The sequence below is a fragment of the Pollicipes pollicipes genome, unplaced genomic scaffold (assembly GCF_011947565.3).
Source record: "Pollicipes pollicipes isolate AB1234 unplaced genomic scaffold, Ppol_2.1 Scaffold_7231;HRSCAF=8579_pilon_pilon_pilon, whole genome shotgun sequence".
Lineage (NCBI taxonomy): Eukaryota > Metazoa > Arthropoda > Thecostraca > Pollicipedomorpha > Pollicipedidae > Pollicipes > Pollicipes pollicipes.
Window position 1 is genome coordinate 26534712 of NW_023597034.1, and position 18977 is coordinate 26553688.

The window sequence follows — 18977 nt, forward strand, 5'->3', positions numbered from 1 at the left end:
TCGGTTTGAAACAAATGTGATTAAAACCAACGATGGCGGATGCACATGGAACAAAGGCGTACCCAATGATCATGCTGTGCTCTCAAGGATTAGCTACTAGTCCAGCAAACAAGGTGACTTTTTCACGTTTGTGGTAGAGAATGACATAAAATGGCCTGTCTGCAGCGAAGGTCGCGGTTTGAATCCCGATTCTTGTTGTAAATAACACTGTCGCCGCCGCAGCTGTCGTGCCCTCCTCATTGACCTCCATCACCGCCTTATGGATGATACCGCTGACAAAGGTCTTGTCCGACGATATGCCGCTGAAGTTTGCCCCCCGTTGGAAAATCTGCTTGATGCCCAGGCTTCTCATGTAGAAGGGCATCCCATAAAAACCCTCGATCTTGAACGACGGCATCACCACACGCACGGTTCGCTGACGTAGCTGACTGTGTAGCCGGGTCACGTTCAGGCCGTCGAGAGACTTCCGCATCAGGGTCACGCCAGCCATGGAGCGACTGCGCGAGCGCAGCACCAGCAAGCTGTAATCTTGGTTTTGGTACGGTAACGCAACGACATCAAAGTGTGGTCGGGCGGCAATGCCAAGCTCTGCCTCCACCATCATCATGTCTACCCGCCGATCACCATCCGACGTCAAGAACGGCTTCTGCCCGTGCTTCTTGAAGCCATAAAGCCAAGTGCCCTTGAAATACACGGCGCTTAAAAGCACCAGTTGAGCATTCCCGACGTCGTTACTTGACACCAGGTCCTTGATGTGTCCGCGCGTTGCCACCGACACCTGGTTGTTGATGACCTGAGCAGCCTTCAAGGCGTTGCTGGGCAGCACCTCCACTCCGGCTCCGTAGTAGCGCGCCAATAAATCGCTGAAGGTGCGGCGCACGCTGAAGCTGCGCTTGCGATAGATCCTGCTGAACACTGACGCCCTGACGCCGTCACTGGTTCCAGACAAGACGGCCAAGGCCGAGCGGTAGCCGTCGAGGAAGGATCTGTCGTTTGGACCGGACATTCCCAGCACAGGCGTCATCTGGGTGGAGTAGACAGACATAACAATGTCATATCTCTCCTCCGTGTTTCATCAACAAAGATCACAGGGCGATAAATCATGTTTTATGTCCTTTGCAAGGTGAGCTGGAACATGTACCTCGAACCAGTGCAGATAGCACGCCTCACTGAAGATCCATCATCTGTGGCCTCACCTCAGCTCTGGTGGTGCCTTCGGCGGCCAGCCAGACCTGCGACATCAGCAGCGACATCAGGAACGGCGAGATCACATGGTTGTCCATCGGATTCGACGTCACCCCCTTGAGCAGCTTCATGTCCAGGCCAGTGGGCACAGAGGCGCCTCCCAGCGTGGCCAGCAGCAAGAGTGGCGCCAGACAGGCGCCTGAGAAGGCGGATCATCTCAGGTCTCACAGAAACCCACGCAAGTCTCATTTCTGGCGATGGCCGGCAGCAATGTGCGGCCTCGGTTGTTCTAGCGGGGTACGATAGGGCCGCAACAGAGTTGGCGTTGGTTAACTGGTGATGAGCTATAAAGCTGCCAAGAATAACACTGCTCTGTGATGGTTGGCAGGCCATGACAACAAATACAAGTTTGCCGAGGTTGACACCACCACCACCGCTGGCCGCTCCGGTGCATTGCTCGTAACATCACCTATCGCCTCACTTGTTACCGATCACCGCCGCATGGATTATGAGTAGAAGACCTCTTTATAATTACCTTTCCAGGATATAGTTCAATAAAATCCTGAAATTTCAGATAGGCTTTAAACAACATCCCTTCTATTTAACAGCCTCAAACTTCCGTTCTTTTCAGTTACCAATGACACAAATGTATGGCATACTGATATGTGTGAAACCATATTCCAACAGCGCTTCTGTTACAAGATGCAATTGCGCCGTAAAGGAAACGCACTGACGTCGTTGTAAATAGGTGGGATCTGCGCAAAATCATTTTTGGGAATGAGAATGCAAAACGTTGAGAAATTCCCTTTATTTAGTGAGAAACTCTTTGTGTCTTGCGACTTTCCGTTTAGGTGGCAATAACTCTCCAAAGTGCTTGCCTTACATGGGTCCATGGAAGACAAGGTCGCAGTAGGGATGCATTAATCGAGCCAGCCTTTTCCTATGTGGTGTTGCGGCCAAATACAAAGAGCAAGTGCAACGATATTTCAGGCTTTGTTTAAACTGCTGGAGTTGAAACGATAGTTTTTGTATGGATTTCTGCGTCTTGTGGAAAAGTAAAACGTAGAGTTGGGGATTACACCAACTTTGTTAGTATTGCCATACGACTATCAAAACTGTTCAAGTTCCTTTGGTATCACCTAATGTTATACCCAGTCCAGTCCTAACCCGCCGAATTTAATCCGTGGAGCATTTCGTTGTCCACAGATTATTCAACATGGGAAGGAGTTTAACGTCCGCGTGATAAAACGGGCCGGCTCCAAGGAAACAAGAATATGCTCATCTTAATGAGACGAATGCATGTCTGTTGGTGACTCTGTACCTTTATGTAGGTATGTGGACAACCGAGAAATATACATGGCCATGTAAGTGGGTCAGTCCGCTCGTCAGGCCACTCGAGCGGCGTGTGCCAGCTCTCACCGGTATTGCGTCTCGTCATGTCCTCGTAGTGTCGATTGGGAGAAGAAATAAACCTGTAGTTGATTTCCGGTCCTGTTCACTTCCAGAAGTGACGATAGAATGCAGGCAGGATCTGTGGGATATGAGACAATACGCTGTGTAACTTGAGCCATGGGATCAGTTTCAAGGTTTTGACCTTAGGTTGACTGGTTTATAACACCCCATGTAACACAGTTTGACGTAAGCTGTTTTGTAGAGGCATATGGTGAAGCTTTTTGCTCGATGTTATTTGCGCTTTGTGAGATAAAGCCCGTGCAGTCTTTAAGTCAGTGATGTTTACCCAAAGCGTTCTGTATGTTCTATAAAAGCTCTGCATGTTCTATAAAACTGTCATGGCTATATAATTGCTGCATACCATTTGAAATGCTATAAGTCTAAGAATGTAGCACATACTTTGTTTGCAATGCCAGAAAAGCTATTTCGTGATCTCGTTTGACATTTTGGTTGAAGATCAAGGGTAATGCATCAGTTCTCAACTGTGAGAGTATGACTTCAGCAGCTAGTTTGAAGGTTTTGGCTCATGTCACACCAGTGCTAAAAAATGTGTTTCCCCGTGGAAAACTCTGCTTTCCTGCTGAAAGCGTGCATAAACGCCATTGTGCCCTGGTAGGATGGATACAAAAAGGATACATTTGCCCTCCGCATCGCATCCGATATCATCCTTCCCATCGACCTAGCAGCATGTATAGCTTTCCTGTAAGCTTTGCTCGCTTTTCATTGCGCTCGAAAAACGCTGCATGCTACAAAAGCCGATACCGAAAGCAATTTTCATTTCTTAGATTCCCAATAAGGTATTGTCTAAAATCATGTGGTTTGACACTACTCACCTGAGCGGCGATGTTCGCTACCCGAAAGCAAGGAAAACATTGACTGATGACCCTTGCCGGCGGCTCATATATGCACTTAATGACTCATTCACGCGACACATCAACCCCTGACCGGTCCGTCACTGGCAAAGGTGAGCACGCGATGACATGCTGTGGGCTGATGCAAGGCCCTATGATAACACATGAGGTGACAGGATCTTATTCGCCTATTCAATAAATGATTGCCATAATTGCAGAACTCCAATCGCTACTCGTTAGCACATTATCACTGGGTAAGCATTGGGGGAGCCCGGAGTAGCCCACACTCCATAATCCTTTCCGGATTTGTCTTGAAAACTACTCAAGGTATATACAATATTTATATGTAGGTGCAAACCTTGGTCCTGTTGGATTTGTCAAAAAACACGAACCCTACTATTTGATATATGGTGTGGTTTTGTCATGTTTGGTAAGGCATTAATTTTTTCCGGGGTAGGCCCGCCCGTGTAGAATTACAATTTCAAGTTAAGGAACATTCAAATCTGACGAAACTTGGTGGTGAGGCCAAACACAAACTTGGTAGAGCTGAACTCAATGTTGGTAGGGCACTGGCCTCACCATTTAAAGAGGAAACTCCGGCCATCGTCATGCCGGTAAGGAAATATTGCATTTTTAGAACCAAGCTGTTGGAATGTTGCCAAAAATATCTACTAGCCACCTAAATATGGTAGCATTTGGTAGCATTTGGTAGCATGCGAAGGACTGCAACAATAGCGCGAATCCTCGTGATCAAGGGCGAAAAGAATGAAGCAAAATCCTCTGAAGAGTCTATTGTGTTCTTGCTCGGGTCTCAAATTCGTTGCTGGCAAATCACGTCACTGTAGAAGATAGTAAGTGATACTGTTAAGAAATAAGTTTCATATTACAATTGCATTTGTGGGAGATTTTTTAGACTTTTGGTTCACCTGAGCTGGCTTGGCGGCCCTCCTGTCCACCTGAGCTAGCTTGGCAGCCTTCCTGTCCACCTGAGCTGGTTTGGCAGCCGTCCTGTCCACCTGGGCTGGCGTGGTCACCGCCCTGTCTACCTGAGCTGGCTTGGCAGCTGTCCTGTCTACCTGAGCAGGCGTGGTTGCCGTCCTATCCACCTGAGCTGGCTAGGCAGCCGTCCTATCCACCTGAGCTGGCTTGGCAGCCTTCCTGTCCACCTGAGCTGGCGTGGTCACCGCCCTGTTCACCTGAGCTGGCTTGGCAGCCGTCCTATCCACCTGACCTGGCGTGGTCACCGTCCTGTTTACCTGAGCTGGCTTGGCAGCCGTCCTATCCACCTGAGCTGGCGTGATCACCGTCTGTCCACCTGAAGCGGCGCTGCCACCGCCCTATCCACCTGAGCTGGCTTGGCAGCCGTCCTATCCACCTGAGCTGGCGTGATCACCGTCTGTCCACCTGAAGCGGCGCTGCCACCGTCCTATCCACCTGAGCTGGCTTGGCAGCCGTCCTATCCACCTGAGCTGGCGTGATCACCGTCTGTCCACCTGAAGCGGCGCTGCCACCGCCCTATCCACCTGAGCTGGCGTGGTCACCGCCCTGTTTACCTGGGCTGGCTTGGCAGCCGCCCTATCCACCTGAGCTGGCGTGATCACCGTCTGTCCACCTGAAGCGGCGCTGCCACCGCCCTATCCACCTGAGCTGGCGTGGTCACCGCCCTGTTTACCTGAGCTGGCTTGGCAGCCGCCCTATCCACCTGAGCTGGCGTGATCACCGTCTGTCCACCTGAAGCGGCGCTGCCACCGCCCTATCCACCTGAGCTGGCGTGATCACCGTCTGTCCACCTGAAGCGGCGCTGCCACCGTCTGTCCGCCTGAAGCGGCGCTGCCACCGCCCTATCCACCTGGGCCGCTATTGGCCATGAAACTGCTCCTGCACTCAGAACCTTTTGTTCCAAAACCTCGTTGTGAACGAAGCTCCTCGGGTTTCCTCCCCCCCCCCCCCCCCCCCCACGCCACCCGAGCTGAATGAGTGAGCGCCACTAGCATTTGAATCCCATGGTGATAACGTCTTGGCTTCCCACGATGGAGCGCCAAGCTCGAGCAAGAACATCATCCACATGCTTATCTGTAATTGTTTGCCCTGGATTGGCTTCACACTGGAAGCTGACTTGACCGGTCCGTGCTCTCTTCAGTGGTCCGTACACGGGCAGTTTCGGGGTCTGTACCACGTACGAGCTGCGCGGTGGGATTGTGTACTGTATGACAACAAAAGTTCCTTCTTGGATACTCCACTGTTCACGTCAGTTAAATATATTGTCGTGCAATATCATGTTATTAAAGGTTTACCGCAAATCCACACATCATAGCCATCAGAGCAGTATACCAAGTTACACCATGCTGCAAACTTTCATTGAGACTTACATCTAAGCTCGACACCCACATCCACTGGCTGGCCAACGCACACCGAGTGGCTTATGTTGCTTGGTTCATGTTTGGACGCGAAGAGATAGCGCGCGCAAACGGGGCAGACCTGGCTAGATAGATCACTCAAGTAATGTTGGGAGTTGGCGAGACAGCTCGACAAGCTTATGTGCGCATCGTAAACACGCGCCCGGGGTGGCCGGTCGAACAACCTTCTCCCGGTAAGGGAGGGGGCAATTTGATCCTTTGAGATCTCAAAGGCTAAACAAGCTAGCGACACCAAATGCACAAGGTGTGTTGGCCTGTATGTGAACTCGTTTGTTTCAAAATGTGAGACTCTTAGGTCATGACATTTGGATCAAATAGGGTCAAACAAGGCCAAACTCCAGATTGATATTCAAGATACTCTCAGACTTTCTCGTGCAACCCTCGTGAGCCTAGAAAACTGTTCTGAGCAAAAGCTTACTGAAGCCCATTAAAGATCAGTGACCTTATAAGACTGCCTTGATGGTTTAGGCCTGAGTTTCATCTGTTACGGGTCAGCGACCTTACGAGGTACGACTAATTTTCTGACACCAAAAGATTCGCTATTGAATTGTTAACTGCTATGCAAATTTGTCGCAGCCATCCCACGTTGTTCGGCAATCATTCCTGAAAAACCTTCGGGGTGGGGGTGGGGAAGCCAAATTGACCGCCACCCGATTAATGCATGGGGTAAGCCCGATCATTTGTGGCATAAGTGGGCGGCGTTACCGTGATTTCTCTAATAGCGTTTACCAATGGCTCAAATTATTAAGGACCATATTGACGCTGAAATGTTTCTTTGTTCTTCATTCCAGGCACTACAATCACACTGGATATAGTTTCCAGATTTCCTGGCAGCCGCGGACATGGAAGTCATGGTCTTACAACAGCGCACCCAGAAATAGAAAAGGCAAATTATTCATGAGAAACCAGTGAAATCTAGATCACCCTCTATGTCCGTCATCCGCGCAACCTTCAGCGGAAAAGGTCAGCTCAACTTCCTTTGTCAATATTATGCTCAGGGGAGTGGCCGACATTACCCCGTGGTCGGTCCCACGCCGTCTTCGCCTGTAATCCGAAAACTAACAAATTTGTGGAGTAGTGTTCTCATTAGCCCACAAATGCGACTAAATGTGGCAAGCTGTAATTTCTGATGTCTCGGAGCATCAGGAAAAGTGCACTGCCTATGCTTGTCATAACTGCATTTTACTCCGTTGATTGATCATCTGACTCTCGTTTAAGATTTGATTTACATATATAAGATTAAGGTTTACAAGATTTGGGTTAACGTACGCCTTCTCCCAATCTAATACAGCCCACGCATTGTATCTAATTAGCATATTAATGCAGGCTTGTCAGTGCTGGGCCAGTGTCCAATGGTGAAGGGGCGCAAAGTGAGGTGAGGTGGGGGTGGGGGTGGGGGTTTTGCAGTGGAAACGACCCAGCCCGCCCCAAAACACATTAAACTCTTCAGTGTTGTCCCGCTTCCTTCTCAAAGTTGGTGAGTGTGTGTGTGGGTTTGGGGGGGGGGGGGAGAGGAGAGGGAGGGCGGGACTCCCCCTCTGAATACGAACTACACCCCTGCCAGTGGTGATTATTAGAACTAGGCACGTCTTGAAGTGCCCGGCGTCAAGTGTGCCCCTCCACCACCCATTAAAATTTCCTTATGTACCCATTAATGGTGCAATTACCAACATATGTCATAGTTAGAACATGCCAATTGCGCCACACCACTGATGCATCGCAACATTCCATCATGATAAGTGGCGTAGCCGGACTTTCAACGTGGGATTTGGGAGTCTTGAACAGTACTTTCAAGAAGGTGCTTCCAAACCCTCTTTGAAGCCTCAAGTGTTTCACTTCCCTATATTTGTTTGCTGTAAACAGTGTAAGGCAAACACTGGTCCTTCAGGCACAATGCTTTGGTAAAGAGTTGGTTCTGTGTGGTTCCAGGGGATTTAGCCTCGAGTGGGGAATGGGGTCTCACTTTATCTCCAGGAAGTGTCAGATACACTGTGGCGCCTCAGTGGCTGTTCTCATGATCATCATAAAATTAAACTACTAACAATCAAGAGTCCCCTGACATTTCAAGACTACTTGTACCATAAAATGTCATGACGCAGTAACAGTTAGTGACTTTAAACTGTTAACAATGCATTTTCCTGCCGTTCTTCACCGAGATAACCTTTCATGTTCTTGGAAATTTGCCAGCCACAGCTATCAGTGTTGTGTGATGGATAGATCGATAATGCCCCTATAATCCATTATAAAGGTAAATGATGGACTCCCCCAATTTCTTACCAGTACGACTTGAAAGGCCCAGCTGTCCTATTTTACCTGAGTTTGAAAGCCTACTTGGATGTTGTCTCAATGCTGCTAATTTGAAACATGGCTGCATGCAAAACAGAATTCAGAACATTGATGCTATTTCAATGGTATTGTACGGAGCGGAAAAGTGAAGGATATCGTTTAAACACTCAAAATGTTCTGGAAAGTCTCAGCTGCGAAGCCATATCAACATATTGCCAAAAGTGATCCGGGCAGTGCTATTGCCTTAACATTGAAACCACCGCCGCCGCTATCTTACTGGGTGTACGCTCAAATATTTTTCTATAGATAAGACAGTAGTATAAGCATTACTGGTCGGAAAACAGGAGAATGGAGTGTCAGATATCCTAATGCACCGAACAGCTTACAAATATTTTCCTTTCCTCCATCCCGCCTTCGGAACAGTGAGGAACTAGTGCGGTCGGCCCGAAAAAGCCACTGCCGGCCAAATGGGTGCGCATTAATTACCCAGTGGTGACGTTTCTTTTAAGGCAGTTTGGACAACACGTAACCAGATTTTAAAACCACTGCAGTATCTTTCCAAAAGCGTTTCATTTTTGCGCTGACGTTTCCCTGTAGCATGCATATCCTTAGGAAGAGTTCGCTAGCATTTTACTTTGATCTACCACTTTAGGATCATGGCCTGGCAGCGCGGCCGGAGCTTGGGTGCTATGGCATGCCCTGCCCAGCCTAAACCAAGTTTTGGGACGCTCAGGGGCAAGTCCAGGATTTCTTCAATGAGGGGGGGGGGCAAGCAATATTCGTCAAGCAATGTCGTGGGGCCCCATAGAGTACGGCAAATTAAAAAAATGCCAAGAAATCAGGGGCGATGTGGAAAGCTCCTTAGCAATCGGATTGACTCGGCAAGTGGACACATAGGGCCCCGGCGACAGCGCATTCTGAACAACATAATGATTTTGTCTGCCCAAGAGCTTCACTTTCGCTTGTGACTGTTCTTGGTCGTCTGAAGGCTCAGATACCTCCAGTCTTGTTGTGTTTGAAAACTTCGTCCGTCCGCCTGGTCATGGGCCCTTTCAAAGCCCGATGGTCCCCTCGGGGCACGAGGGGGAGCACAGTTCCGCCCTCCCCCCCCCCCCCTGGATCCGACATTGGTTCGAACAGTCCGATAGATGCGGCCACGACAAGAACAAAAGGCCATCCATTCAAATAAGAAGTGCACGGTACACAATATGGAGGGTCCAAGAATGATCGAATGTACCCGAGCGGGGTAAAAGATGGAAGGCCCCCGACAAGAGCGCAGGACGCTCAATTCAAATAATAGATACCCGTGCCACAATGTGGAGGGCCCCACTAGATCGAGTACACCCGAGCAGGTTAATTGATACGGCCCCGACAAGAGCGTGGGGCTCTCCACTAAACAGGAAGCACCAGCGACCCAATGTGGATGGCCCCCGAACGATCGAGTTGCCAGAGCAGGTTATCAGAAAGGGCTCCCGCAAGAGCGTAGGGCCCTCCATTCAAATAAGAAGTATCCAAGACCTATTGTAGAGGGCCCCCGAAAGATCGAGTGTCCCCAAGCAGGCCATCAGGTGACCCCGACAAGAACGTAGGGCCTTACATGCAGATACTAATACCCAGACTGCACAACTCCCAAGCCATCCAGTGCACCCAAGCAGGTTAACAGATCGGGGACCCGAGAAGGGCATAGAACCGTCCATTCAAATAGGAAGTACCCAAGACCCAATTTGGAGCGCTCCAAACGACCAAGTGAGCCCAAGCAGATTAACAGATAGCCGTATACAAGAGCAGGGGCCCTAAGCAAGTGACAGAAAATTGGAAGGGCCTTAGATCAATGTAGATGGCCCATGGGCGTATCGTAAGTGGGCCGGTAGGTTAACCGTAACTAACGCGAAGGGGTCCGTGAGCAACCGAGAATACCCCGGTATGTGAGCAAATTTGGCCCCCGCCTATAGCGTGAAATGGAAAAAAAATCCGTCGAAGGTCCCTGATTGACAAAGAGTGCCCCGGCACGCTAGCAGAAAGAGCCCCAGCAACAGGGCAAGGCTGTCTGAGCAGATACAAAGAAATCAAGGGCAACATAGAAGGCTCCTTAACGATTAGGTTTGCCCGCAAGTGGACATATAGAGCTCCCAGAAACAGTGTAGTGCCTCTTGACAGCGTAAGCAGTCCCAAGACCTCCCAATCACCACCCTCTCAATCAGTAAATAATCATTTTCGTATGCTCGCGGGCTCTTCGGCTACGTTTGCAACTGTTATTGGTGGCATAGAAGCTCAGGCGTTCAATGTTCTTCTTTGCGTTGAACGTTGTGTTGTTGATGATGATGTTGCGATCTTTGTAAAAAGAAAGCGTCTATTCGGCCGGCTATGGGTCCCCTCTGAGCCTATAGGCCCCCTCGGCGCCCAAGGAGGGCCATGCGCCCGTGCCCCCCTCTGGATCGGCGCCTTGGGATACCTGTCAAACTAGCAGCAGTTTCACACCAAGCTGCACATCGATATTCAGGACTCTCACGTTCTCGCTAAACAAATGGTGGCCTAGCAACATTGGGCTTACGCATTTCAAAACCTGAAAAGATAAAGTGGGATTAAGAAAGTGCCAGAGGCATTATAGGTTGGTATCAATGCCATTCAGAGCGGACCGTTTTGGTGCAGTTCAACATGTGTACTTAGTAGACAAGTGCCCAGGCTTCTGAAAACGTTCAGTTTGGGCATAAACTATCTCGCGAAGTTTTGTACGTCCAACTAAGTTTTCCGTAGTTTGAGATTCATGAGCCAAGTCTTTATTAGCCTGCCAGTCCTACCTAAATCGAGTCAGTCCGGAATATCCGTTGACAGTTTAATACAGACATGCTGCTGGCATGGGATGTGAAGTTTTGGAGCCAAAACTATTGGCTAAGACCGGGATTCCGACAGCATCTTGGCTAGCGGTTCACGTTTTAAGCATACTTATTTGACATTACCACTCGCACTTGGGCGTGGCGCTTATCCATATTCTTTTGGCATGTATGCGAGTGAGCAGGGTACGCCAAGCGCACGACTGAACGCCAACGGATAGCTCAGTTATCACCCTGATTCCCTGTTCTTCGTAACACGAACTGATGTGGGGGGGGGGGGGGGGGCAGGAGTCGACGCGACCCAGCCTGCCATGAATCTTACAAAAACGTGTCAACTGTTTCATTCTGAGCATATTGGTATGTAGTTTGATGTGTTTTGAGCATATACGTATCGTGTAAGCATCCGTTAATGCAACAGTCGACGTCCCCGCCGGCATGATCGGCGGCTTGCCAGTTGCCTCTCGCCGCCCACGCTGGCCGAAGGTTGCCGTGTGGTGTTTCAAAAAAGGTCACTTATATGAGGCCAGATGCTATCGACACATTTTCTGTCCAAATACACGGTAACGAATGCCCAAATGGCACAGGAAGCGTGGACACGATTACGCGACATGCCGGAAAGATATCCTCAGAAAACCCTAGGGAGGGGAGGGGGGAGGGGGATGGAAGGCGCATCGACGGTAGTCCCCACCTCATCGATCCTCTTATCAGGGGAAGCTTAATTAGGTTCAGAGTACATGGAAGGAATAACATGCATACGCCATGGCCATGCATCTGCCTGAATATCCATCTACCGCTTCAGCATCAAGCTGCCCCAGGGGCAGCCCCCGTCAAGCGCCACCACTGGAGCTGCTTACTTTTACGTTGTTCATGTCGGGCTTGCGCCCGATATTGAATCTTGGTCATTCACGGGATAGAGTAGTTTAAACTTCAAGTCACGTCCATAACCCTTCTGCGATAAAATGATTCGAAAGAAGCCCTGGCTCTCAAAATTTCGAACAGGCACGGCAGGCAGGCACCAAACCATGCCGCACGGCGCGTCTCGTCTAGTTTCACTGAGAAATTATGATGAGGCTGTGGCCGCCACATTCTGGTTTCACGTGCAATGCCGCACGATACTGCACAGGAAATCTTAAGCGATATGGATCAATTCAAGATAATACTTTCAAGCGCCCTAAACTTCATTCCACGAGGCTATGCTGTGCTACGAGTTTGTGGAGACCCGTAACCATAGCAACGACAAAAAGCAATGAATTTTGTAGACTTCTCAAATTTAGCGCTACGGAAATGTTACATGTAAAACAGAAATATTTACTAAACTGCTCCCGCTTACCTTCGTTATATAAGTAAATTGCAAAAGACAGTCAAAATCGTACAGCATACTCTACGTCCTTGGGTTTTATGACATTAATTTTTATGGGAGGCCATATTACTGAGGAAAGCTGCATTAGCCAAGCAGTCTAGCCGATAAGACGTCGTATCCAGTACAGAATTTAATCCCTGCGCACGCGTCGCTGATTGCTAGGTTCACATAACCCACAGCTTGAGCAATCGTGATCTCAGTTAGGCTTCGACTCCTCACCCCCTCCCCGTAGTTTAAGGTGGAGAGGTCGACATGGAATAATGTCAAAGCACCACACTTGCAAGTAATGTCAAAGCACCACATCCGCTAGCGCAGTGTCTGTGAATGCGTGACATTTATAACAAGGCGGCTGACGGCATGTGGGTGGAAATGTTTGACCAGGATTTGAGAATTTGACACCATAAGCATTCTCTGTTGATGAGTCTCCTCGGCACCGCCACACAAGTGTGAGGGGGACTGAGCGCCACCCCACATCCCTGCACGGCGTGCCGCGCACTGCAGGGAGGGGGGGGGGTCGCTTCATTTGCGGCTGCTTCCCAAGGAGTTTCACTTTCGTTTCGTTGGTTTCCTTACCGAACGGCTTACGCTTTCCCTAAACACACAGTTTTTATCCACTGTTTGTTGTGCTGCTCCCTTCCGCTCCCCCGCACACTATGGAAAAACGCTGCAAGGGAGGAGCGACGACACGGATTCGAATTCGGCCTATGGCGTTGACACTTCTCTGAATGTCGATTATTGAGCGCCGTAGCCCTGCTGTGGTTGTCACTTTACCTAACGACCCTTGCGCGCCCCAGGCTCATTCCGTTGAATCGCACAGTCCGGCCGCGGTGCTAGCACGGCACCCATATCTGTCAAGCGTCCCGGCAACAACCTTCGCTCGACCTTGACTACTCAGGTGCCTGCTTGCTCTGGCGCCAGACCCTTGCTCGACACTGCGCAGTGATCGTCGGTCAGACCTCGGAACCCATTCTTGGCCCACTAGGATCTGGCGTGATTGTTCCCTCTGGCACCGATCCTCAGTCGACACTGATCATTGATCGCCAAACCTCTGACTCGAGGCATACCAGTAATCGCTTGACCTCTGTCTCGGCACTGATCATTGACCACCAAACCTCTGACTCGAGGCTTACCAGTAATCGCTTGACCTCTGTCTCGACACTGACCATTGTTCGCCAAACCTCTGACTCGAGGCTTGCCAGTAATCGCCTGACCTCTGTCTCGACACTGATCATTGACCGCCAAACCTCTGACTCGAGGCTTACCAGTAATCGTTTGACCTCTGTCTCGACACTGACCATTGACCACCAAACCTCTGACTATACACCGGCCATTGACCACCAAACCTCTGACTCGAGGCCTACAAGTAATCGCCTGGCCTCTGTATCGACACTGACCATTGACCTCCAAACCTCTGACTCGAGGCTTACCAGTAATTGCCTGACCTCTGTCTCGACACTGACCATTGACCACGAAACCTCTGACTCGAGGCCTACCAGAAATCGCCTGGCCTCTGTCTCGACACTGACCATTGACCGCCAAACCTTTGACACGAGGCTTGCCAGTAATCGCCTGACCTCTGTCTCGACACTGACCAGTGATCGTCAGACCTCTGAGTCGACACTGACCAGTAATCGCCAGACCTCTGTCTCGACACTGACCAGTGACCGCCAGACTTCTGTCTCGACACTGACCAGCGATCACCAGACCTCTGTCTCGACACTGACCAGTAATCGCCAGACTTCTGTCTCGACACTGACCAGTAGTCGCCAGACCTCTGTCTCGACACTGACCAGTAATCGCCAGACCTCTGTCTCGACACTGACCAGTGACCGCCAGACTTCTGTCTCGACACTGACCAGTAATCGCCAGACCTCTGTCTCGACACTGACCAGTAATCGCCAGACCTCTGTCTCGACACTGACCAGTAGTCGCCAGACCTCTGTCTCGACCCTGACCAGTAATCGCCAGACTTCTGTCTCGACACTGACCAGCGATCACCAGACCTCTGTCTCGACACTGACCAGTAATCGCCAGACTTCTGTCTCGACACTGACCAGTGATCGCCAGACCTCTGTCTCGACCCTGACCAGTAATCGTCAGACTTCTGTCTCGACACTGACCAGCGATCACCAGACCTCTGTCTCGACACTGACCAGTGATCGCCAAACCTCTGTCTCGACACTGACCAGTAATCGCCAGACTTCTGTCTCGACACTGACCAGCGATCGCCACACCTCTGTCTCGACACAGACCAGCGATCGCCAGACCCGTGTCTCGACACTGACCAGTAATCGCCAAACCTTTGACTTGACACTGGCCAGTGATCGCCAGACATCTATGCCCATTCTCGACCCACTCAGATCTTATGTGGTTGTGCAACTCTGTGACAAAAATGTTTTTGTAGACAAAGCAACGTTTTCTGATTATCATTCAGGCCATCTGTCCCCCATGTGATCTCTGAACTGAAATGCAAGCGAACGGCTCATTTGTCTCAAAACAATCACTCGTGCAAATATTAAGGTCCTTCTCCAGGCCCCTAAATCTTGCGTAAGGACGTTAAAAACTCTTCCCCATCACGCTTGCTCGAAAAACCTCAAGAAGCACGATATGCACCCTGCTCTGTTTCACAACGGAACAGGAGATCCTAACGGAACTCAGAACCGAAAACGTGAGTCATTACCGACGACTGACCGCATTCAGAGATAGGGAAGTCGAGACACCAGCATAATTGCTTTGAGGTTTGCAGCTACCCGACTTACAGAGGTCATCATAGTTTGCTAGCCCTGAAAAAGCCAGGGCAGTTGTACCTAATCCACTCACGCCCTTCCATTGTCAACGGCTTGGGCACGGCAGCAAGTCCTGCAAACAGAGTGCCAGAAGGCTCTAGTGTGGTGAGACCGCTCACGAACGGTTCGTTTCCATGCCACCCCAGAAAAGCTTCAGCTGCACGAGTGTTAACCACGGTGCAATTTCACCGCAGTGCCCAGTGCTGAAGGGAAGCGAAGTTTTTGTCGCGAGAAAGCCAAAACAGGTGTCTTGCACCGAAAGGCTCTCCGCGAGTCCTAGGTAGTCAAAACATTTTGCGTTAGGTACAGATTTAGCTAAAAACAGGCACTGAAGTTGTTCTTAATTGTCCTTAACTTCACACGCCTTATTAAAGGGAATGTTCCACAATTGAAGATATTAAGACAAACATCAGACATGATGGGAAAAGCTTACTTGTAAGTACTGGTACGCTTTCAATATTCAGAAACGACGCCAACGTTTCTATGACATCATCATTGCGGAGGTGGCTTTGAAATAGTTCTTGAATAAACCTTTTGCCACTTTTGCGGCATGTGTTACTCAGGAACCAGAGGGTTTTGGATGTTTTAAAGGGCATGGCCATGAACTGCATCAAAAAGTCCTCAAGATGGCTATTTCAGTCCAAAACCCCATATAAAGGTGGAACATTCCCTTTAAATGCTTAAGGAGTCAGGAAAATTTATTTCTGAACGGAATCTTCCACCGTGCCGGCCACCGCGAAGATTTTCCGTGTATCTCCCGGCTGTGAAACGGCCTCCTCCAAAAGGGATGGAATGCTTCGTCCATTTAAACGTGAAGTCATTTGCCTTCTGACCCCAATACACCTGACAAGCAATATGAGATGCCAACTTAGTCATTGCTATATCTCCCTTGATTTGTGACATGACCACTGCTTTCCTTTTAATCAAATTTCTTTTTCCGCACCAATAAAACGAAATATCAATGTTTTTTATTAACACATGAAGACAATATGAGCGAAGAACGACAGTGAAGTGAACAAACATGATGGCTTTGACAACAGAAGTTGCAATGGTCTTCCCAGCTTGAGGCAGACCACGAATATTCCAGGCTCAGATGTCAGTCTTAAAGGTAACATCCCATCTTGTACTTTTCATTTATTATTACAACAGACGCGTACGCACAAAACCATGATGTGACGGCGCGACGAAATGTTACGTGGCCTATTTTAACCTTCTGGGCATTCACAATGCTATTTTATGAGTGCAGAATTTTGGAACATTTGCTTTTCCGACACAGGAAGAAATGAGAAATAATGTGTTTTTCTTGAAAAGCGCTCCATATTCGTTCCAACCCAGGTATGAGCGGCTGTTTTTACGGCAGTTCGGAGCGTACTCAGTTATTACATGTTTAAGGGGTGTAATATTGTTGAAGCAAAAGTCATTGCCGTCAAGCATGTCATTGGGTGAGAAAGTGTATCATTTCACAGCATTTTTTGTCATTCAAGTGTACTTAAGTGTCGAGACAAGGGAGGAGGGGTTCCCGACTCCAAGCAAACGTAAGCATAAATTTCATTACGGTAAGAAAGAATAAGCAAGCAAAAACATATTCAGGTAAAAAAAAATAACAACGTTCACGTTTTTTATCTGCACGGAGCGCCCGGCCACGTGTCGTTGTCAGTGTCACATAGTTGGGTAGGGAGAGGGGCAAGCAAGGCAGCCTGGCGACGCCCCCTCGAATTATGAGAAAGAATATGGCATGCCATGAATCTGTTCATCAATTGAAGGAGAGTATGCATCAACATTTCCCCAGTCACAGACGGATGGTGAATGAGCTGTTTTTCCAGCCCACCTCTCACGCCGCGAAAATAAAAATATTCAAAGGTAAAGGAGCGTCATCTTATCTGGTGGGGCGCAATCAAAGGATGGCTTTGCGTAAGTCATCAGGAGGAGTCGCCAACTAAGAAAGCCACACGGTACTTTGCCAGAGTTCCCTAAAACGAGGACATGCCTGGATATCCCAGAGGCGGACCAGAAGAAAGTCAAGCTGTTTTACGTGTTGGACCAGGTCTGCCGGATGTGTCCGGGCAAGAACGACTGTCTCACGGTCCGACAGCTCGGTGGAACCGAGAAAATTATGGAAAACGACTTGCCTTGGGGAGCTTGCGTGGCGTATATGAGGCTAACAAACGGGATAAAAATCCCTGCTATCGGGTGCTCGACTTTTGCTGCTCTTCGACCGGAGCATGCGTCCTGGCAGGCAGCTTTGGTACGCATTCGGTATGCGTGTGCACGAGCAATATCCAAAACTGCTCCCATCTTCTCACGGCCACCTGATTTGAAAAACCGTGACCCCCTTGTGTTGTAATAGCTGCATTGTTTTGAGCAGTTAATTACCGGGGAGGGGAATTTGGCCGCTTGTGTGGAGATTGCTGCCACTTGTCTTTGGTAGCGTTGACAACGGAACCAGCGTTGAATGCTCGCCAGATATGAAAATACATTATTTGTTGAGATGTGGGCCGGATTGTGTGTGCGTGGAGGATGGCTGTGGGTCAATGCTCGGAACTGAGGCAGTTGAACTTGCGACAGAGTTAACTGAAGTAACACCTTGTTCACGCTGCATGCGACACGGAAAACCATGGCTGCTTGATGGTTGGTTATGGGAATATATATATATATATATATATATATATATATATATATATTTATATACATGTATATAATATGAATGCTGTGCACTAGTGGATATCATCGGAACAAGTGAAGATAGCATTAGATCTCTTAGCCAACAAATTACCAAATTGATCTGACGCCACGTTGCAGCTGATCACCAGGGTCAGTACTTTGCCCATGCAAAGGCTACTGCGAATGAAGGCGGAGTGGTTGCCCAGGGCGACCTCTCTGAAAATGAGTAGTGCAAGACGCGGCCCAAGGCTTCCATTGGAAGTCCTCTCAGTGAACGTACACTCGTTCGTAGTGTACTGGTGGTAGGAGCGTGTGCTGTGCCATCAGAGCTACTGTCTCATGTGTGATGGCACAAAGCATAATATCGCCACGGTTTATGCGCTTTGCAACGGCTTGTTCCAAACCTTCGCGCCTAAGTCGCCAATCTAAAAGAATATTTAATTCACAGACGACGGTGCTGCACAGCACAAAAAGTACACCTTCATCAATGTGTGCCACCATGAGGCTGACTTTGGTGTGAGTGACTTCATACCACGGGCATGGCTGAGCGTGCCACAGCACAATAGAGACTCAGGCGCGCCCGAAATGGGCAAATACTGACCGTGGAGGAAGCGTTCAAATTTCTGTCGGAGCAGCTGGTCAGCAGAACCACGTTCATCTATGGGCCTGGGTAGGAGGTGACGGGCGTCGCGAACAACCTCACGGAACGCTTTCCAAATGCTGGCACGGCGAAGGGCACTGGGGGGCTTTCACAAGTGTCCCAGCGTGACCGACGACGCTGGGGGCTCATCATCTGTCCCCCGACTAGGGACGTGTGGTCGCAGTTGGGTGGTAATATGTGGCTGTGGGCGCGCCGGGGCTAGATGTGCGGGCAAAAGAGTCAGCATATCTCATGAGCTGGCTTGCAAGTGAGAGGATCATAGCAGTGCCGCATTCAGTCGTTACATTGCGTGATGCTTTCAAGTCAGGTCATTATGTCACTCTATTGTGGGCGGCTTATGGTCACATGCAATTTGCTGCATGTGCAGCTTATGCGCTAAATCATGCGGCCGTATATGTTGAGTAATGCATATGAATATGTAAATACATTCCATAGTGAAAGCTACTTTATATTTTTCTTCTTGTAACGCTTCCAGTCTTCCCTAAAA

General features: G+C 49.3%; 1 protein-coding gene across 1 annotated transcript; it reads right to left on the reverse strand.

Moving 5' to 3' along the window:
• Window positions 1-1045, reverse strand: LOC119109911 (serpin B8-like). The gene has a single exon (XM_037233659.1). It carries the CDS (start codon window positions 1043-1045, stop codon window positions 83-85), a length of 963 nt encoding a protein of 320 aa, XP_037089554.1. The 3' UTR covers window positions 1-82.
• Between the last annotated feature and the right edge of the window lie 17932 nt (window positions 1046-18977).

Coding starts and splice junctions, on each gene's coding strand:
- LOC119109911 (XM_037233659.1), bottom strand. CDS start 1,045: ATGTCTGTCTACTCCACCCAGATGACGCCTGTGCTGGGAATGTCCGGT.